This window comes from Rana temporaria, chromosome 5, assembly GCF_905171775.1.
Source record: "Rana temporaria chromosome 5, aRanTem1.1, whole genome shotgun sequence".
NCBI classification, from domain to species: Eukaryota; Metazoa; Chordata; class Amphibia; order Anura; family Ranidae; genus Rana; species Rana temporaria.
The window spans coordinates 413,352,078-413,374,812 of record NC_053493.1 but is presented as its reverse complement, the minus strand read 5'-3'; the positions used below and the strand labels follow the sequence as shown (position 1 = coordinate 413,374,812).

The following is a 22,735-nucleotide window of genomic DNA, read 5'->3' as shown; positions in this document are numbered from 1 at the left end:
TTCGGTACTGCGACATTATGGCGGACACTTTTGACACATTTTTGGGACCATTGGCATTTTTATAGCGATCAGTGCTATAAAAATGCATTGATTACTATAAAAATGCCACTGGCAGTGAAGGGGTTAACACTAGGGAGCAGGGAAGGTGTTAAGTATGTTCCCTGGGTGTGCTCTAACTGTAGGGGGGGTGGACTGACTAGGGGAAATGACAAATCGCTGTTCATACATTGTATGAACAGAAGATCAGCATTTCTCCCCCTGACAGGACCGGGAGCTGTGTGTTTACACACACAGCTCCCGGTCCCCGCTCTGTAACGAGCAATCAGGTGTGCCCGGCGGCGATCGTGCCCGCCGGGCACACGCACGGGAGTCGGGGGCGAGCCTAGTGGTCTGCGCGAGAGCCGACGTATAGCTACGGGCTCTCGCGCAGGGGAGCCAACCTGCCGCCGTAAAATGACGGCGGCAGGTCGGCAAGTAGTTAAAGCAGAGGCCCATGTGAATAAAATGGTGGGTATTGCCAGAAGCCACCTGAGGATCAGGCCCTTTTCTTTTAAAACATTTGTTTATATGTAACAATCCAATATATATATTTTTTTTATATAATATTTTTTTGGAACTCCCAAAAATCATATACTTTTTTAAAGCAGAGGCCCTAGAGCAGGGGTGTCAAACTGGCGGCCCTCCAGCTGTTGCAAAACTACAAGTCCCATGAGGCATTGCAAGGCTAACAGTTACAAGCAATGACTCCCACAGGCAGAGGCATGATGGGACTTGTAGTTTCGGAACAGCTGGAGGGCCGCCAGTTTGACACCCCTGCTCTAGAGAATAAAATGGTGGGTATTGCCAGCAGCCACTTGAAGATCAGGCCTTTTTTTTTTTTTTAACGTTTGTTTACATGTAACAATCCAATTGTATTTTATTTTTTTATAATTTTTTTTTTTTGGAACTCCCGAACATCATATACTTTTTTTTTTTTTTAAAGCCAGAGGCCCTAGAGAATAAAATGGTGGATTTTGCTAGCAGCCATCTGAAGATCAGGCCTTTTTTTTGACACTTTTGTTTACATTTAACAATCTGTATTTTTTTATATTGGGGTAGATTCATGTAGCTTTTACGGCAGCGTATCTCCAGATACACCGCCGTAATTTCAAATCTGCGCCGGCGTATCGTTACGCCGATTCTCAAAGGCAGATACGCTAAAAAAATAGGCTTCCTCCGACGAGGTAACTTGAATGCGGCGGCGTATAATTGTGTGCAATATTACGTTGGCCGCTAGGGGCACTTCCGTTGTTTTCGCCGTAGAATATGCAAATTACCTAGATACGCCGATTCACAAACGTACGTACGCCCGGCGCAATTTATTTACGTTGTTTACGTCAGGCTTTTTCGGCGTAACGTTGCTCCTGCTTCTATGAGGCGCAGCCAATGTTAAGTATGGACGTCGTTCCCGCTTCGAAATTTTAATTTTTTACGTAATTTGCGTAAGTCGTTCGCGAATAGGGCTGGACGTAATTTACATTCACGTCGAATCCAATACGTCGTTGCGGCGTACTTGGGAGCAATGCACACTGGGATATGTACACGGACGGCGCATGCGCCGTTCGTAAAGCAAGACAATCACTTCAGGTCATCACACATTAACATAAAACACGTCCCCCCTTCCACATTTGAATTACGCGGGCTTACGCCGGCCCCATTTACGCTACGCCGCCGCAGCTTACGGAGCAAGTGCTTTGTGAATACTGCACTTGCTCCTGTAAGTTACGGCGGCGTAGCGTAAAGACGATACGCTGTGCCGCCGTAAGAAGAAGCGCAGGTACATGAATCTACCCCATTGTTTTTTTTTAAAGGCCCGAATCCACGATCAGATTTTCCGATGGGAATTGTGTGATGGCAGGCTGTTGTCGAATAATCCGACCGTTTGTACGCTCCGTCGGACAATTGTCGTATTTTCTGCCAACAAATGTTGGATGGCATGCTTTAAAGTTTTCCGACAACAATTGTGTGTACACAAGTCTGTTGGACAAAAGTCCAAAGTACAAACACGCATGATCGGAAGCAACGTTCACGATAACACAATATTAGCAGAAGTTGCCCAAAGGGTGGTGGTAAAGAGCTGGAAAAAAAAACACGTAAGTTTCGTGTTCGTTGGCCGACAATTATTTGCCCTTTGTATGCAAGACAAGTTCCTGGCCGACGCCCTTCGGACAAAAGTCCTGCGATTTGTCCGATAAAAATCTGATTGGGTGTATGAGGCTTTACAAGCTGGAGCTGAATGGTTCTTTAACCACTCGACCTCCTGGAAGGAAGGGGGGATTTTAAAGGGGACTCTGATGTAAGAGAGGACTCTGATGGGAATTCTTATGTAATGAGGGGACTCTGATGAAAGGGGGACTGCAATGTTAAGTGGGGTTTGAAGGGGACTCTGATGTAAGGGAGCACTCTAATGTAAGAGGGGGGACTCTGATGGGGATCATCGTAGAAAGAGGGGGCTCTGATGTAAGAGATGACTCTCATGGAATCCTTATGTAATGAGGGGACTCTGGTGAAAGGGGAGTTTGAAGGGGACTCTGATGTAAGGGAGCACTCTAATATAAGAGGGGACTCTGATGGGGATCATCGTAGAAAGAGGGGGCTCTGATGTAAGAGAGGACTCTCATGGAATCCTTATGTAATGAGGGGACTCTGATGAAAGGGGAGTTTGAAGGGGACTCTGATGTAGGGGAGCACTCTAATATATAAGAGGGGACTCTGATGGGGATCATCGTAGAAAGAGGGGGCTTTGATGTAAGAGAGGACACTCATGGGAATCCTTATGTAATGAGGGGACTCTGGTGAAAGGTGAGTATGAAGGGGACTCTGATGTAGGGGAGCACTCTAATGTAAGAGGGGGGGCTCTGATGGGGATCATCGTAGAAAGTGGGGACTCTGATGTAAAGGGGGGGCTCTGATGTAAGAGAGGACACTCATGGGAATCCTTATGTAATGAGGGGACTCTGATGAAAGGGGAGTATGAAGGGGACTCTGATGTAAGGGAGCACTCTAATATAAGAGGGGACTCTGATGGGGATCATCGTAGAAATAGGGGGCTCTGATGTAAGAGAGGACTCTCATGGAATCCTTATGTAATGAGGGGACTCTGATGAAAGGGGAGTTTGAAGGGGACTCTGATGTAAGGGAGCACTCTAATATATAAGAGGGGACTCTGATGGGGATCATCGTAGAAAGAGGGGGCTTTGATGTAAGAGAGGACACTCATGGGAATCCTTATGTAATGAGGGGACTCTGATGAAAGGGGAGTATGAAGGGGACTCTAATGTAAGAGGGGGGGCTCTGATGGGGATCATCGTAGAAAGAGGGGGCTCTGATGTAAAGGGGAGCTCTGATGTAAGAGAGGACTCTCATGGAATCCTTATGTAATGAGGGGACTCTGATGAAAGGTGAGTATGAAGGGGACTCTGATGTAGGGGAGCACTCTAATATAAGAGGGGACTCTGATGGGGATCATCGTAGAAAGAGGGGACTTTGATGTAAAGGGGGGGCTCTGATGTAAAGGAGAATTTTGATAGGGCCTCTGATTGGAACCCTTATGTAAATAAGGGATTCTGTTGAAAAGGGGTGTTTGATGGGGTGCACTAATGTTAGGGGGGGGACTCTGATGAGAGGGGGAACTCTGAATAAAGGGGGAACTTTTATGGGGGCTCAGATGTAAGAGAGGACTCTCATGGGAATCCTTATGTAATGAGGGGACTCTGATGAAAGTGGGACTCCTATGTTAAGGAGAGTTTAAAGGGGACTCCGATGTAAGAGAGCAATCTAATGTAAGAAGGGGGCTCTGATGGGGATCCTCGTAGAAAGAGGGGGCTCTGATGTATAGGGGGACTCCGATAAAAAGGGGGGGGCTCTGATGTAAGAGAGGACACTCATGGGAATCCTTATGTAATGAGGGGACTGTGATGAAAGGGGAGTTTGAAGGGGACTCTGATGTAAGGGAGCACTCTAAGAGGGGGCTCTGATGGGGATCATTGTAGAAAGAGCGGGCTCTGATGTATAGGGGGACTCTGATAAAAAGGGGGGGGCTCTGATGTAAAGGGGAACTTTGATGGGGCCTCTGATGGGAACCCTTGTGTAAATAAGGGATTCTGTTGAAAGGGGGACTCCTATGTAAAGCGGTGTTTGATGGGGGCACTAATGTAAGGGGGGGGGGGGAATCTGAGGAAAGGGGACTCTGAATAAAGGGGGAACTTTTATGGGGGCTCGGGTGTAAGAGAGGACACTCATGGGAATCCTTATGTAATGAGGGACTCTGATAAAAGGGGAGTATGAAGGGGACTCTGATGTAAGGGAGCACTCTAACAGGGGGCTCTGATGGGGATCATTGTAGAAAGAGGGGGTTCTGATGTATAGGGGGACTCCGATAAAAAGGGGGGGCACTGATGTAAAGGGGAACTTTAGATGGGAACCCTCATGTAAAGAGGGGACTCTGATGAAAGGGGGACTGCAGTGTAAAGGGGAGTTTAATGGGGACTCTGATATATGGGGGGGGGGGGGGGACTCAAGTTGATTTGGAATTTCTTCACTGTTTTCCTTTTTGTCTCTGTTGTTGTAAATCAGATCCCGCTGGTTAGAAATAAACATCTTCATTCATTTAGATGAGATTTTCTCATTTTTATAGGGAGAGTCCCCGGTACGGAGTGTATGGCGTCTGCTGGGTGACACAAGGGGGCAGAGTGGGGGCGTGTACAGGATGGAGGCCTCTCATTGGACGGAGTGTGACCCCTCCTCCCTTTCCAATCACACAGCACAATGTGAGCTGCACATGGCTGTACAAACACCGGACTGAACATCAACAACGCACTCCGCGAGCACTCTGCGTACACCGCCAGATAAATACCAATAACAGTCATAAAATACACCAAAATAGACATAAACATCATAAAGTCCAAACCCCCCCAACTCATCACACAGCCCCCCCCCCCCATGGGAAAACCTATAAATTGTAAAGTAATTATTTTGCTAATCATTATAATTAATGATAATAAGAACGTTTCCTTTAGACGTTTACATTATTTTATTATATTTATAAACATTTTAAAAAGACACCAAAAAGAGGCAAAACAAGATAACTCAGTAATAAGGGGGCGGGGTCAGGAAGGAGGAAAATATGGACTCCCCCCCCCCCCGGGCCAGCACGATGAACCGGCTAAAAACCAGAAGATCGGAATTGGTGGGAAGATCAGTATTTATATAATATAAAGTATAATACAAATAAAATATGAACACGCCTCAATAGAAGGGGGGGGCGGAGCCAAAACTAGAAATGTACTGAACATCAGAGAGAGAGAACAACTAGAGCAATACGACATCGCTCACTGACAATATATTACTGCCGTATCAATAAAAATAGTTTTTTTTTTGTTTGTTTTTAACTTTTTGGGTATCGTATGGTATTATATTTTCAATTGTTGTTGTTGTTGATCTTTTTGATGTTCTATATTGATCTGCAGGTAGATTATATTGTTGTGTCTTCTAACTGGCAGCATGAGGCCACATACACTCCTCCTGGGATAACAACCTACCTTGGAAACCCCCCTCCCTCCACCGGGCTAACAGCCTGCCCTGCACCCCTCCTGGGCTAACAACCTGCCCTGCACCCATCGTGGGCTAACAGCCTGCCCCGTGCCCCTCCTGGGCTAACAGCCTGCCCCGCACCCCTCCTGGGCTAACAGCCTGCCCTGCACCCCTCCTGGGCTAACAGCCTGCCCTGCACCCCTCCTGGGCTAACAGCCTGCCCTGCGCCCCTCCTGGACTAACAACCTGCCCTGCGCCCCTCCTGGACTAACAACCTGCCCTGCACCCCTCCTGGACTAACAGCCTGCCCTGCGCCCCTCCTGGGCTAACAGCCTGCCCTGCACCCCTCCTGGGCTAACAGCCTGCCCTGCACCCCTCCTGGGCTAACAGCCTGCCCTGCACCCCTCCTGGGCTAACAGCCTGCCCTGCACCCCTCCTGTGCTAACAGCCTGCCCTGCACCCATCCTGGACGAATAGCCTGCCCCTCACCCATCCTGGACGAATAGCCTGCCCCTCACCCATCCTGGGCTAACAGCCTGCCCTGCACCCCTCCTGGGCTAACAGCCTGCCCTGCACCCCTCCTGGACTAACAGCCTGCCCCGAGCCCCTCCTGGGCTAACAGCCTGCCCTGCACCCCTCCTGGACTAACAGCCTGCCCCGCGCCCCTCCTGGGCTAACAGCCTGCCCTGCACCCCTCCTGGGCTAACAGCCTGCCCCGCGCCCCTCCTGGGCTAACAGCCTGCCCTGCACCCCTCCTGGACTAACAGCCTGCCCCGCGCCCCTCCTGGGCTAACAGCCTGCCCTGCACCCCTCCTGGACTAACAGCCTGCCCCGCGCCCCTCCTGGGCTAACAGCCTGCCCTGCACCCCTCCTGGACTAACAGCCTGCCCCGCGCCCCTCCTGGGCTAACAGCCTGCCCCGCACCCCTCCTGGACTAACAGCCTGCCCTTCATCCCTCCTGGGCTAACAGCCTGCCCTGCACCCCTCCTGAACTAACAGCCTGCCCTTCATCCCTCCTGGACTAACAGCCTGCCCTGCACCCCTCCTGGACTAACAGCCTGCCCTGCACCCCTCCTGGGCTAACAGCCTGCCCTGCACCCCTCCTGGGCTAACAGCCTGCCCTGCACCCCTCCTGTGCTAACAGCCTGCCCTGCACCCATCCTGGACGAATAGCCTGCCCCTCACCCATCCTGGACGAATAGCCTGCCCCTCACCCATCCTGGGCTAACAGCCTGCCCTGCACCCCTCCTGGGCTAACAGCCTACCTTGGAAACCCCCCTCCCTCCACCGGGCTAACAGCCTGCCCTGCACCCCTCCTGGGCTAACAACCTGCCCTGCACCCATCGTGGGCTAACAGCCTGCCCCGTGCCCCTCCTGGGCTAACAGCCTGCCCCGCACCCCTCCTGGGCTAACAGCCTGCCCTGCACCCCTCCTGGGCTAACAGCCTGCCCTGCACCCCTCCTGGGCTAACAGCCTGCCCTGCGCCCCTCCTGGACTAACAACCTGCCCTGTGCCCCTCCTGGACTAACAACCTGCCCTGCACCCCTCCTGGACTAACAGCCTGCCCTGCGCCCCTCCTGGGCTAACAGCCTGCCCTGCACCCCTCCTGGGCTAACAGCCTGCCCTGCACCCCTCCTGGGCTAACAGCCAGCCCCGCACCCTCCTGGGCTAACAGCCTGCCCCGCGTCCCTCCTGGGCTAACAGCGTGCCCTGCGCCCCTCCTGGGCTAACAGCCTGCCCTGCGCCCCTCCTGGGCTAACAGCCTGCCCTGCACCCCTCCTGGACTAACAGCCTGCCCCGCGCCCCTCCTGGGCTAACAGCCTGCCCCGCACCCCTCCTGGACTAACAGCCTGCCCTTCATCCCTCCTGGGCTAACAGCCTGCCCTGCACCCCTCCTGAACTAACAGCCTGCCCTTCATCCCTCCTGGACTAACAGCCTGCCCTGCACCCCTCCTGGACTAACAGCCTGCCCTGCACCCCTCCTGGGCTAACAGCCTGCCCTGCACCCCTCCTGGGCTAACAGCCTGCCCTGCACCCCTCCTGTGCTAACAGCCTGCCCTGCACCCATCCTGGACGAATAGCCTGCCCCTCACCCATCCTGGACGAATAGCCTGCCCCTCACCCATCCTGGGCTAACAGCCTGCCCTGCACCCCTCCTGGGCTAACAGCCTACCTTGGAAACCCCCCTCCCTCCACCGGGCTAACAGCCTGCCCTGCACCCCTCCTGGGCTAACAACCTGCCCTGCACCCATCGTGGGCTAACAGCCTGCCCCGTGCCCCTCCTGGGCTAACAGCCTGCCCCGCACCCCTCCTGGGCTAACAGCCTGCCCTGCACCCCTCCTGGGCTAACAGCCTGCCCTGCACCCCTCCTGGGCTAACAGCCTGCCCTGCGCCCCTCCTGGACTAACAACCTGCCCTGCGCCCCTCCTGGACTAACAACCTGCCCTGCACCCCTCCTGGGCTAACAGCCTGCCCCGCACCCTCCTGGGCTAACAGCCTGCCCCGCACCCCTCCTGGGCTAACAGCCTGCCCCGCACCCCTCCTGGGCTAACAGCCTGCCCCGCACCCATCCTGGACTAACAGCCTGCCCCGCACCCCTCCTGGGCTAACAGCCTGCCCTGCACCCCTCCTGGGCTAACAGCCTGCCCTGCACCCCTCCTGTGCTAACAGCCTGCCCTGCACCCATCCTGGACGAATAGCCTGCCCCTCACCCATCCTGGACGAATAGCCTGCCCCTCACCCATCCTGGGCTAACAGCCTGCCCTGCACCCCTCCTGGGCTAACAGCCTACCTTGGAAACCCCCCTCCCTCCACCGGGCTAACAGCCTGCCCTGCACCCCTCCTGGGCTAACAACCTGCCCTGCACCCATCGTGGGCTAACAGCCTGCCCCGTGCCCCTCCTGGGCTAACAGCCTGCCCCGCACCCCTCCTGGGCTAACAGCCTGCCCTGCACCCCTCCTGGGCTAACAGCCTGCCCTGCGCCCCTCCTGGGCTAACAGCCTGCCCTGCGCCCCTCCTGGACTAACAACCTGCCCTGCGCCCCTCCTGGACTAACAACCTGCCCTGCACCCCTCCTGGACTAACAGCCTGCCCTGCGCCCCTCCTGGGCTAACAGCCTGCCCTGCACCCCTCCTGGGCTAACAGCCTGCCCTGCACCCCTCCTGGGCTAACAGCCAGCCCCGCACCCTCCTGGGCTAACAGCCTGCCCCGCGCCCCTCCTGGGCTAACAGCGTGCCCTGCGCCCCTCCTGGGCTAACAGCCTGCCCTGCGCCCCTCCTGGGCTAACAGAATGCCCTGCACCCCTGCTGGGCTAACAGCCTGCCCCGCACCCTCCTGGGCTAACAGCCTGCCCCGCACCCTCCTGGGCTAACAGCCTGCCCTGCACCCATCCTGGACTAACAGCCTGCCCCGCACCCCTCCTGGGCTAACAGCCTGCCCCGCACCCTCCTGGGCTAACAGCCTGCCCCGCACCCCTCCTGGGCTAACAGCCTGCCCCGCACCCCTCCTGGGCTAACAGCCTGCCCCGCACCCATCCTGGACTAACAGCCTGCCCCGCACCCCTCCTGGGCTAACAGCCTGCCCCGCACCCATCCTGGACTAACAGCCTGCCCCGCACCCCTCCTGGGCTAACAGCCTGCCCTGCACCCCTCCTGGACTAACAGCCTGCCCTGCGCCCCTCCTGGGCTAACAGCCTGCCCCGCGCCCCTCCTGGGCTAACAGCCTGCCCTGCACCCCTCCTGGACTAACAGCCTGCCCCGCGCCCCTCCTGGGCTAACAGCCTGCCCTGCACCCCTCCTGGACTAACAGCCTGCCCCGCGCCACTCCTGGGCTAACAGCCTGCCCTGCGCCCCTCCTGGACTAACAGCCTGCCCCGCGCCCCTCCTGGGCTAACAGCCTGCCCCGCACCCCTCCTGGACTAACAGCCTGCCCTTCATCCCTCCTGGGCTAACAGCCTGCCCTGCACCCCTCCTGAACTAACAGCCTGCCCTTCATCCCTCCTGGACTAACAGCCTGCCCTGCACCCCTCCTGGACTAACAGCCTGCCCTGCACCCCTCCTGGGCTAACAGCCTGCCCTGCACCCCTCCTGGGCTAACAGCCTGCCCTGCACCCCTCCTGTGCTAACAGCCTGCCCTGCACCCATCCTGGACGAATAGCCTGCCCCTCACCCATCCTGGACGAATAGCCTGCCCCTCACCCATCCTGGGCTAACAGCCTGCCCTGCACCCCTCCTGGGCTAACAGCCTGCCCTGCACCCCTCCTGGACTAACAGCCTGCCCCGCGCCCCTCCTGGGCTAACAGCCTGCCCTGCACCCCTCCTGGACTAACAGCCTGCCCCGCGCCCCTCCTGGGCTAACAGCCTGCCCTGCACCCCTCCTGGGCTAACAGCCTGCCCCGCGCCCCTCCTGGGCTAACAGCCTGCCCTGCACCCCTCCTGGACTAACAGCCTGCCCCACGCCCCTCCTGGGCTAACAGCCTGCCCTGCACCCCTCCTGGACTAACAGCCTGCCCCGCGCCCCTCCTGGGCTAACAGCCTGCCCTGCACCCCTCCTGGACTAACAGCCTGCCCCGCGCCCCTCCTGGGCTAACAGCCTGCCCCGCACCCCTCCTGGACTAACAGCCTGCCCTTCATCCCTCCTGGGCTAACAGCCTGCCCTGCACCCCTCCTGAACTAACAGCCTGCCCTTCATCCCTCCTGGACTAACAGCCTGCCCTGCACCCCTCCTGGACTAACAGCCTGCCCTGCACCCCTCCTGGACTAACAGCCTGCCCTGCACCCCTCCTGGGCTAACAGCCTGCCCTGCACCCCTCCTGGGCTAACAGCCTGCCCTGCACCCCTCCTGTGCTAACAGCCTGCCCTGCACCCATCCTGGACGAATAGCCTGCCCCTCACCCATCCTGGACGAATAGCCTGCCCCTCACCCATCCTGGGCTAACAGCCTGCCCTGCACCCCTCCTGGGCTAACAGCCTGCCCTGCACCCCTCCTGGACTAACAGCCTGCCCCGCGCCCCTCCTGGGCTAACAGCCTGCCCTGCACCCATCCTGGACGAATAGCCTGCCCCTCACCCATCCTGGACGAATAGCCTGCCCCTCACCCATCCTGGGCTAACAGCCTGCCCTGCACCCATCCTGGACGAATAGCCTACCTAGGACTCCATACCTCCCAACATTTTGAGATGAGGAATGAGGGACACCTACTATCAAATGTATGAAGGCACAGGACACGCCCCCCGCCACACCCTTTTAAAGGAGAATTAACCAAAAAAAAAGATAATTAAATCCACAAGTGCTTTTTTTTTTTTTACCGCTACTATTCCTTTATATTGGCTTTTAAAAATTACAAATGCAGCGATTTAGAAATTGGATGAAAGGTTTACGATCAAAGGAGAATAGGGGGGGGGGACATCTGTTCCTTCACGTGTCATTAGTGTGACCATGTATTATATACAATGTATACATTCATATCCTATTTATACTGAGCTAACAGCCTGCCCTGCACCCCTCCTGTGCTAACAGCCTGCCCTGCACCCATCCTGGACGAATAGCCTGCCCCTCACCCATCCTGGACGAATAGCCTGCCCCTCACCCCTCCTGGACTAACAGCCTGCCCTGCACCCCTCCTGGGCTAACAGCCTGCCCTGCACCCCTCCTGGGCTAACAGCCTGCCCTGCACCCCTCCTGTGCTAACAGCCTGCCCTGCACCCATCCTGGACGAATAGCCTGCCCCTCACCCATCCTGGACGAATAGCCTGCCCCTCACCCATCCTGGGCTAACAGCCTGCCCTGCACCCCTCCTGGGCTAACAGCCTGCCCTGCACCCCTCCTGGACTAACAGCCTGCCCCGCGCCCCTCCTGGGCTAACAGCCTGCCCTGCACCCCTCCTGGACTAACAGCCTGCCCCGCGCCCCTCCTGGGCTAACAGCCTGCCCCGCACCCTCCTGGGCTAACAGCCTGCCCTGCACCCATCCTGGACTAACAGCCTGCCCCGCACCCCTCCTGGGCTAACAGCCTGCCCCGAGCCCCTCCTGGACTAACAGCCTGCCCTTCATCCCTCCTGGGCTAACAGCCTGCCCTGCACCCCTCCTGAACTAACAGCCTGCCCTTCATCCCTCCTGGACTAACAGCCTGCCCTGCACCCCTCCTGGACTAACAGCCTGCCCTGCACCCCTCCTGGGCTAACAGCCTGCCCTGCGCCCCTCCTGGGCTAACAGCCTGCCCTGCACCCCTCCTGGACTAACAGCCTGCCCTGCACCCATCCTGGGCTAACAGCCTGCCCTGAGCCCCTCCTGGACTAACAGCCTGCCCTGCACCCCTCCTGGGCTAACAGCCTGCCCTGCGCCCCTCCTGGGCTAACAGCCTGCCCTGCACCCCTCCTGGGCTAACAGCCTGCCCCGCGCCCCTCCTGTGCTAACAGCCTGCCCTGCACCCATCCTGGACGAATAGCCTGCCCCTCACCCATCCTGGACGAATAGCCTGCCCCTCACCCATCCTGGGCTAACAGCCTGCCCTGCACCCATCCTGGGCTAACAACCTGCCCTGCACCCATCCTGGACGAATAGCCTACCTAGGACTCCATACCTCCCAACATTTTGAGATGAGGAATGAGGGACACCTACTATCAAATGTATGAAGGCACAGGACACGCCCCCCGCCACACCCTTTTAAAGGAGAATTAACCAAAAAAAAAGATAATTAAATCCACAAGTGCTTTTTTTTTTTTTACCGCTACTATTCCTTTATATTGGCTTTTAAAAATTACAAATGCAGCGATTTAGAAATTGGATGAAAGGTTTACGATGAAAGGAGAATAGGGGGGGGGGGACATCTGTTCCTTCACGTGTCATTAGTGTGACCATGTATTATATACAATGTATACATTCATTTCCTATTCATACTGAGCGCTAAAAATACAATTTTCAATCATCTTTTATTATTTTAATGAAATGCAAACATGAAATTCTGTATATGAAATTTTTTAATGAAATGTATTTCATTTCCAGCCAGGAGGTGGCACTGCAGGCTCTTTAATAAAGAGTCCCTGTCTACAAGTTTGGGTTAATCGACTTGGGTAGGGACACTTTGGTTTTATTATTATGTAAATTTTTGCACTTTTGTTCTTTTTTTTGTACTTCGCCATTCTGAGGCCATATCGGCTTAACATAAACACATAATGACATAAAAAATAAAGCAAAAAAAAGAAAAAGAGCTAAAAAAACTAAAAAAAAAAGTAATTAAAATTTTTTTTTATTAATTTGCGAATGTGCTTAATCATGTGCGCTTATGTGCGTTTTTTTTTTTTCATCCCAAATGCTCCTCTTCAGAACGTGCGAGTGATTTTTTTTTTCTCTGCCTCCAGGAAATAAAATAATAATAAAAAAATTAAAATAAAAAAAATTACATTTTAAATAAATACAATTTAAATAATATTTTTTAAAAATAAATAAAAATGTAAATAAAACAAATTATTATATATTTATTAATATATTATTATATATATATATTTTTTTTATGAAAAAATGTTGAGCTCAAGTGTACATGAGGCCTAAATGTGACATTTTTTTACAGGCGGAAATAAAATAATAATAAAAAAATTAAAATAAAAACAATTTAATTTAAAAGAAAAATTTAATTTTCATTTAAAAAAAAAAAGAAATACAATTTAAATAATTGGTGGCAGAGGGGGGTGAAGGCAGGGGGTGTTGTTGGCAGAGGGGGATGGAGGCAGGGGGTGTTGGTGGCAGAGGGGGGTGGAGGCAGGGGGTGTTGGTGGCAGAGGGGGGTGAAGGCAGGGGGTGTTGGTGGCAGAGGGGGGTGAAGGCAGGGGGTGTTGGTGGCAGAGGGGGGTGAAGGCAGGGGGTGTTGGTGGCAGAGGGGGGTGAAGGCAGGGGGTGTTGGTGGCAGAGGGGGGTGAAGGCAGGGGGTGTTGGTGGCAGAGGGGGATGGAGGCAGGGGGTGATGTGACTAAATAATTTGCCCTTATTATATCGAAAATAACAAAAATATGTTTTTTTACCCTAATATCTTCCTTAAATCACATTGCTATTTGCCCGGCGTACTTGTTTGTGGCCTAAATACTGAAATTTGCACCTAAAAATGTAATTTAGTAACTTTTGTGAAATGTCAGTAAAAACGTGACTGCGCCAGTAAAATTCGGGCGTTGTGCCAGTAAATTCCAATCTGGTAGGTTGGCAACACTGAACTTGACTGAGATTTTAGAAAAAAAAGGGGAAGAGAGCTGATTGAAGGTAAGAGACACCCCCCCCCCCCTTTCACACAGCACATAAGAACAGAGCTGCGGCTGTCAATCACAGGCTGTGTGCTGGATCTCCCTCCCCTGTCACCTTTTTATCTCTTGGTGTCAGGGAAAACTTGTCAGAAGTGACTCACGCTGATAGCAAAGGAATGAGGCAGCAGACAGAAATGACACTTAGTGCTCTGGATTGAGACAAGTACACACTATAGAGGGATATGTATTTCATGTCCGAGGTTTACCACCAATTTGGGGTGGAGAGCTCCGGTGGTAACTGACAGGTCAGCTCCTTTTTGGAGGAGACGCTGCAGCTTACTTACTAATGGGAAGACGCCGTTTGGCGGTCACTTACCTCTTCATACGCCGGTCTGTCCTCTTCTGTCTGTCTGTAGGGAGGGTCTCCGCTCTTCTGTTGTCCCCACACCGTGCCTTGCGTCCTCCGGAGTATAAATATCCACAGCGCGAGTGTCTGAGAGTCTGGGGAGGGACACAAGGGGCACAGATGAGCTTTCCTTATGGAACAAATAATCACATGAGCCTCGTGGTCTCGTCTGCCAAGATGTCACCTCTAGGAACGGCATGAGATACCTCAGAGAGCGGAGCGATCATTACCTCCAGGAACGCCCCCCCCTCCCCCCGCTGTGACTGATCCCCTGCCAGCCAAGACTTGGGCAATTCCACCCCCCCGGGGCCAATGTCACCCCTGTATAGAACAGGGGCATCAAACTCAATTTCATTGAGGGTCACATCGGCACTATGGTTGCCATCAAAGTGCCGGTTGACTCTGTAAAGCCTAGAACACACGGGCCGAATGTCGGGCGCCACCGGGCGGCTCAATAGAAACCGGCTTACATTCGGCCCGTGTGTACGGCTGCCGGTCTGACAAAAGCCGGCCATTTCAAGGGTCGTGACCGAAAAACGTCTGCCAAGCGGCCAATGGCTGAGAGTGCTGTCTGGTGGGACATTCCCCCTGTCAGAACACAATAGCACAGCAGGGAAAATTTCTGCACTAACATTGGATTGTTAGTACAGTGGCTCTGACCTGAGTGCAGGGTTGAGGAGTGCACTTCATACAGAGTGCAGAGTTTAGGGCTGCACTACAGAGTGAAGAGTTCAGGAGTGCGCTACATACAAAGTGCAGGGTTCAGAAGTGTGCCATGTACAAAGTGCAGGGTTAAGTAGTGTGCTTTGTACAGAGTGCAGTGTTTAGGAGTTTTCTATGTGCAGAGTTCAGTGGTGTGCTATGTACAGAGTGCGGAGTTCAGGAGTGCACTATATAAAGAGTACCGAGTCCAGAAGTGCGCTATATACAGAGTGCAGAGTCCAGGAGTGCGCAATATACAGAGTGCAGAGTTCAGGAGTGTACTATTTACCGAGTTCAGAGTCCAGTAGTGTGCTATGTACAGAGTGCCGAGTTTGGGAGTGTTCTATGTACAGAGTGCAGGCTTGAGGAGTGTGCTACATACATAGTGCAGGGTTGATGAGTGTGCTATGTACAGAGTGCAGGGTTGATGAGTGTGCTATGTACAGAGTGCAGGGTTGATGAGGGTGCTACATACAGAGTGCAGGGATGAGGGGTGTGCTATGTACAGAGTGCGGAGTTCAGGAGTGCACAACATACAAAGTGCAGAGTTCAGGAGTGTACTATGTACAGAGTGCATCGTTGAGAGGTGTGCTATGTACAGAGTGCAGGGTTGATGAGGGTGCTATGTACAAAGTGCAGGGTTGAGGAGTGTGCTACATACAGGGTGCAGGGTTGATGAGGGTGCTACATACAGAGTGCAGGGATGAGGAGTGTGCTTCATACAGAGTGCAGTGTTCAGGAGTTCGCTGTGTGCAGAGTTCAGGGGTGTGCTATGTACAGAGTGCGGAGTTCAGGAGTGCACAACATACAAAATGCAGAGTTCAGGAGTGTGCTATGTACAGAGTGAAGGGTTGATGAGGGTGCTATGTACAGAGTGCAGGGTTGAGGAGTGTGCTACATACAGAGTGCAGTTTTCAGGAGTTTTCTGTGTGCAGAGTTCAGGGGTGTGCTATGTACAGAGTGCAGGGATGAAGAGTGTGCTACGTACAGAGTGCAGGGTTGATGAGGGTGCTACTTACAGAGTGCAGGGATGAGGAGTGTGCTACGTACAGAGTGCAGCGTTCATGAGGGTGCTACATACAGGGTGCAGGTATGAGGAGTGTTTAAGAGTTCGCTGTGTGCAGAGTTCAGGGGTGTGCTATGTACAGAGTGCGGAGTTCAGGAGTGCACAACATACAAAGTGCAGAGTTCAGGAGTGTACTATATACAGAGTGCAGCGTTGAGAAGTGTGCTATGTACAGAGTGCAGCGTTGAGGAGTGTGCTACATACAGAGTGCAGTTTTCAGGAGTTTGCTTTGTGTGCAGAGTTCAGGGGTGTGCTATGTACAGAGTGCAGGGATGAGGAGTGTGCTACATACGGAGTGCAGGGATGAGGAATGTGCTACGTACAGAGTGCAGCGTTGATGAGGGTGCTACATACAGAGTGCAGGGATAAGGAGTGTGCTTCATACAGAGTGCAGTGTTCAGGAGTTCGCTGTGAGCAGAGTTCAGGGGTGTGCTATGTACAGAGTGCGGAGTTCAGGAGTGTATAACATACAAAGTGCAGTGTTGAGGAGTGTGCTACGTACAGAGTGCAATGTTGAGGAGTGTGCTTTGTACAGAGTTCAGTGTTGAGGAGTGTGCTTTGTACAGAGTTCAGGGTTGAGGAGTGTGCTTTGTACAGAGTTCAGGGTTGAGGAGTGTGCTTTGTACAGAGTGCACTCCTAAACCTTGTGGACGGCCTTCCCAGAAGAGTTGAAGCTGTTATAGCTGCAAAGGGCGGGGCCAACTCAATATTGAACCCTAATGCCGCATACACACCATCACTTTATGTGATGAAAAAAAACGACATTTTCTGTGAAGTAAAAAACGACGTTTTTGAAACTTCAATTTCAAAGAGGAAGTTGCCTACACACCATCGTTTTTCTCACAATGTTCTAGCAAAGCGAGGTTACGTTCTCACCACTTTTTCCATTGAAGCGCGCTTCATAAGTAGCTTCTGGGCATGCGCGGATGAAAAAAACGTTGTTTTAAACGACGTTTTTGCTACACACGGTCAATTTCTGTGAAGTAAAAAACGACGTTTTGAAAAACGACACATAAAATTGAAGCATGCTTCAATTTTTTTTGGTCGTTTTTTAGAAGACATAAAACAACGTTTTCCCCCCACACACGGTCAATTAAAGTGACGTTTTTAAAAACGTCATTTTTTTTCATCACATAAAACGACCGTGTGTACGCGGCATGAGGGATCTAAGACTGGGATGTCATTAAAGTTCATGCTAATATAGCAAATGTTGCAGCTGCAGAGCTTTGGGGCTGCAGTAAAAGTGATGCCCCAATTACACCCCCCCCCCCCCCCCACAGGGAAAAAAATTCCTGTGTACTGGGATGACCCCATAGAGAACCCGTGACCCCCCCTCCCTGCCCACGACCAGGACCCCAGCCGCCCACCTCTGCTGACCAGCCGCCCACCTCTGCGTGTCGTCTTCTTCCCCGTCTTCTTCTCTCTCTATGGAGTCCGGGAGATTTACGTCCCAACGCCGGCGGAGATTCTGAAATGGTATAAAATGAGAAAGTGGGGGGGGGGGGGGTCAGTCACGAATATATTCCCTTCCCCCCCAAATAATTTCCCACCGCTTCAGTCTGGAGACTCAGGAACACGCGTGTTGTCAGGGTCGGGTTACACGTGGCGGTGTGTGTAAGTCAATCTGGGACCCCCTCCCCCATTGGCAGCATGCAGCTGCTGCGACGTTATACAGCATGCATGTGTATATATATATATATATATATATATATATAGGAACATACATAACATGTGACGGCGTGCAGACATGATGTGATACGGATGGCAGAGGCGTTGCTAGGGGGGTGCGGTCCACACCGGGTGACACCCGCTAGAGGGGTGACACCATCCCGTTTTCTTTTTGTATTTTTTTTTTGTATTTAATTATTTTTTTTTTAGCTGACATGCCCAGCCTGCTCTGTGCCAACCCAGCCTGCTCTGTGCCACCCCTGCCTGCCCTGTACCACCCCAGCCTGCCCTGTACCCCCCCAAACAGCCCTATACCACCCCAGCCTGCCCTGTACCACCCAGCCTGCCCTGTACCACCCAGCCTGCCCTGTGCCACCCCAGCCTGCCCTGTACCACCCCAGCCTGCCCTGTATCACCCAGCCTGCCCTGTATCACCCAGCCTGCCCTGTACCACCCAAGCCTGCCCTGTACCCCCCCAAACAGCCCTGTACCACCCCAGCCTGCCCTGTACCACCCAGCCTGCCCTGTGCCACCCCAGCCTGCCCTGTACCACCTCAGCCTGCCCTGTACCACCCCAAACTTTCCCATGCCACCCCAACTTGCCCTGTGCCACCCTAACGTGCCCTGTACCACCCCAATCTGCCCTATGCCACCATAACTTGCCCTATACCACCCCAACCTGCCCAATGCCACCCTAACTTACCCTGTACCACCCCAACCTTTCCCATGCCATCCCAACTTGTCCTATGCCACCCTAACTTGCCCTATACCACCCCAAACTACCCTATATCACCCCAACATGCCCTATACCACCTTAACCTGTCCTATACTATAATTTACAGGGGCTGGTTTGGGGTGCGCCCCGTGCGCTGCCTGCTTGGTGCTGGGCAGCCTAGACAGAGGGGGGGTGACACCATGTTTTACTGCACCGGGTGACACCAACCCTAGTGACGCCACTGACGGATGGTATACAGCCAGGGAGGGGGGGTATGATATGGATACTCATGTATATGGAGATATAGGATCACATGGGGTAGGATGTAAAGGCAATGAGGCCCATCAATGTCACCGGTGATGGACGGGCGCCCCCAAAGGTAAATTATCCCATGAGTGGGTGAAGAACAGCCTCCAATCTCCATAGAATTCCTCCCACATGATCAGGGCTTGCCCCATAAGCTGACAATCAGATTCCTTCTGTACCCTCAGGAGCCACACGTGTGATGATCCCAGATCTTAGTACATAGCCCCCCCCCGGAGCCCAGACAGACAGATGGGATGGAGAGAGACGTATGAGACGGTCTCACCGGTTGCCGTGTTCCAGGACGACTCTTCTTTATTCTGATGAGGATGGCGAAGGCGCCTGCTTTGTCCTGAAATCACAGAGACGGCGGAGGGGTGATGAGGGGCCCCCCATTCTCAGCCCCCATCCTCTCCCCCCCCCCCCCCCCGCCTCTCCATCACAGGCTGAGTACCACCAGCTCAGCATCCGCCCAGACTGCACTGCAGAGACTGCCGGAGCCACATGCAGCCTCACCGGAGCCAGAGCCGGCCCACCCCACTCCTATCACATGTACATTATATGACATCATCCCAGGACTATAACCCTCATCATCACTCCTATCACATGTACATTATATCACATCATCCCAGGACTATAACCCTCATCATCTTTGATATCTCATATACATTATATTACATCATCCCAGGATTATAACCCCCATCATTACTTCTATCACATGTACATTATATTACATCATCCAAGGACTATAACCCCCATCATCACTCCTATCACATGTACATTATATCACATCATCCCAGGACTATAACCCCCATCATCACTGATATCACTTGTACATTATATTACATCATCCCAGGACTATACCCACCATCATCACTCCTATCACATGTACATTATATTACATCATCCAAGGACTATAACCCCCATCATCACTCCTATCACATGTACTACATCATCCCAGGACTATAACCCCCATCATCACTGATATCACATGTACATTACAATACATCATCCCAGGACTATAACCCCCATCATCACTCCCATCACATCTACATTATATTACATCATCCCAGGACTACAACCCCCATCATCACTTCTATCACATCTACATTATATTACATCATCCCAGGACTATAACCCCCATCATCACTGATATCACATGTACATTACATTACATCATCCCAAGACTATAACCCCCATCATCACTAAAATCGCATGTACATTATATTACATCATCCCAAGACTATAACCCCCATCATCACTAAAATCACATGTACATTATAAGGCATCATCCCCAGACTATAACCCCCATCATCAATAAGATCACATGTATAATATATTACATAATCCGCAGACTGTAACCCCCATCATCACTTCTACCACATGTACATTATATCACATCATCCCAGGACTATAACCCCCATCATCACTCATACCACATGTACATTATATTACATCATCCCCAGACTATAACCCCCATCATCAATGAGATCACATGTATAATATATTACATCATCTGCAGACTGTAACCCCCATCATCACTTCTCTCACGTTTGCATTATAATACATCATCCCAGGACTATAACCCCCATCATCACTCCTATCACATGTACATTATATTACATCATCCCAGGACTGTAACCCCCATCATCACTCCTATCACATGTACATTATATCACATCATCCCAGGACTATAACCCCCATCATCACTCCTATCACATGTACATTATATTACATCATCCCAGGACTATAACCCCCATCATCACTCCTATCACATGTACATTACATTACATCATCCCAAGACTATAACCCCCATCATCACTAAAATCACATGTACATTATAATACATTATCCCAAGACTATAACCCCCATCATCACTCCTATCATGTTAACATTATAATACATCATCCCCAGACTATAACCCCCATCATCAATGAGATCACATGTATAATATATTACATCATCCGCAGACTGTAACCCCCGTCATCACTCCTATCACATGTACATTATATTACATCATCCCAGGACTATAACCCTCATCATCAATCCTATCACATGTACAGTATATAACATCATCCCAGGACTATAACCCCCATCATCACTGATATCACATGTACATTATATTACATCATCCCAGGACTATAACCCCCATGATCACTGATATCACATGTACATTATATTACATCATCCCAGGACTATAACCCCCATCATCACTCCTATCACATGTACATTATATGACATCATCCCAGGACTATAACCCTCATCATCACTCCTATCACATGTACATTATATCACATCATCCCAGGACTATAACCCCCATCATCACTCCTACCACATGTACATTATATCACATCATCCCAGGACTATAACCCCCATCATCACTCCTATCACATGTACATTATATCACATCATCCCAGGACTATAACCCTCATCATCACTCCTATCACATGTACATTATATCACATCATCCCAGGACTATAACCCCCATCATCACTCCTATCACATGTACATTATATTACATCATCCCAGGACTATAACCCCCATCATCACTCCTATCACATGTACATTATATCACATCATCCCAGGACTATAACCCCCATCATCAATGAGATCACATGTACATTATATGACATCATCCCAGGACTATAACCCCCATCATCACTCCTATCACATGTACATTATATCACATCATCCCAGGACTATAACCCCCATCATCACTCCTACCACATGTACATTATATCACATCATCCCAGGACTATAACCCCCATCATCACTCCTATCACATGTACATTATATCACATCATCCCAGGACTATAACCCTCATCATCACTCCTATCACATGTACATTATATCACATCATCCCAGGACTATAACCCCCATCATCACTCCTATCACATGTACATTATATTACATCATCCCAGGACTATAACCCCCATCATCACTCCTATCACATGTACATTATATCACATCATCCCAGGACTATAACCCCCATCATCAATGAGATCACATGTACATTATATGACATCATCCCAGGACTATAACCCCCATCATCACTCCTATCACATGTACATTATATTACATCATCCCAGGACTATAACCCCCATCATCACTCCTATCACATGTACATTATATCACATCATCCCAGGACTATAACCCCCATCATCACTCCTATCACATGTACATTATATCACATCATCCCAGGAATATAACCCTCATCATCACTCCTATCACATGTACATTATATCACATCATCCCAGGACTATAACCCCCATCATCACTCCTATCACATGTACATTATATTACATCATCCCAGGACTATAACCCCCATCATCACTCCTATCACATGTACATTATATCACATCATCCCAGGAATATAACCCTCATCATCACTCCTATCACATGTACATTATATGACATCATCCCAGGACTATAACCCCCATCATCACTCCTATCACAAGTACATTATATTACATCATCCCAGGACTATAACCCCCATCATCACTCCTACCACATGTACATTATATCACATCATCCCAGGACTATAACCCCCATCATCACTCCTACCACATGTACATTATATCACATCATCCCAGGACTATAACCCCCATCATCACTGATATCACATGTACATTACATTACATCATCCCAAGACTATAACCCCCATCATCACTAAAATCGCATGTACATTATATTACATCATCCCAAGACTATAACCCCCATCATCACTAAAATCACATGTACATTATAAGGCATTATCCCCAGACTATAACCCCCATCATCAATAAGATCACATGTATAATATATTACATCATCCACAGACTGTAACCCCCGTCATCACTTCTATCACATGTACATTATATTACATCATCCCAGGACTATAACCCCCATCATCACCCCTATCACTTGTACATTATATTACATCATCTCAGGACTATAACCCCCATCATCACTCCTATCACATGTACATTATATCACATCATCCCAGGACTATAACCCCCATCATCACTGATATCACATGTACATTATATCACATCATCCCAGGACTATAACCCCCATCATCACTGATATCACATATACA

General features: G+C 51.4%; 1 protein-coding gene across 1 annotated transcript in view; it reads right to left on the bottom strand.

Moving 5' to 3' along the window:
• Positions 1-18,961, bottom strand: part of GPT (glutamic--pyruvic transaminase) — a 124,700-nt gene extending 105,739 nt beyond the window's left edge. Inside the window, exons 1-3 of the mRNA XM_040355091.1 lie at positions 18,944-18,961; positions 17,360-17,427; positions 14,174-14,298 (exon numbers count right to left, since the gene is read on the bottom strand). Coding sequence (XP_040211025.1) covers positions 14,174-14,181 — 8 coding nt within the window. The 5' untranslated portion in view covers positions 14,182-14,298; positions 17,360-17,427; positions 18,944-18,961. The remainder of the gene's footprint in view (positions 1-14,173; positions 14,299-17,359; positions 17,428-18,943) is intronic.
• Positions 18,962-22,735: the final 3,774 nt, after the last annotated feature.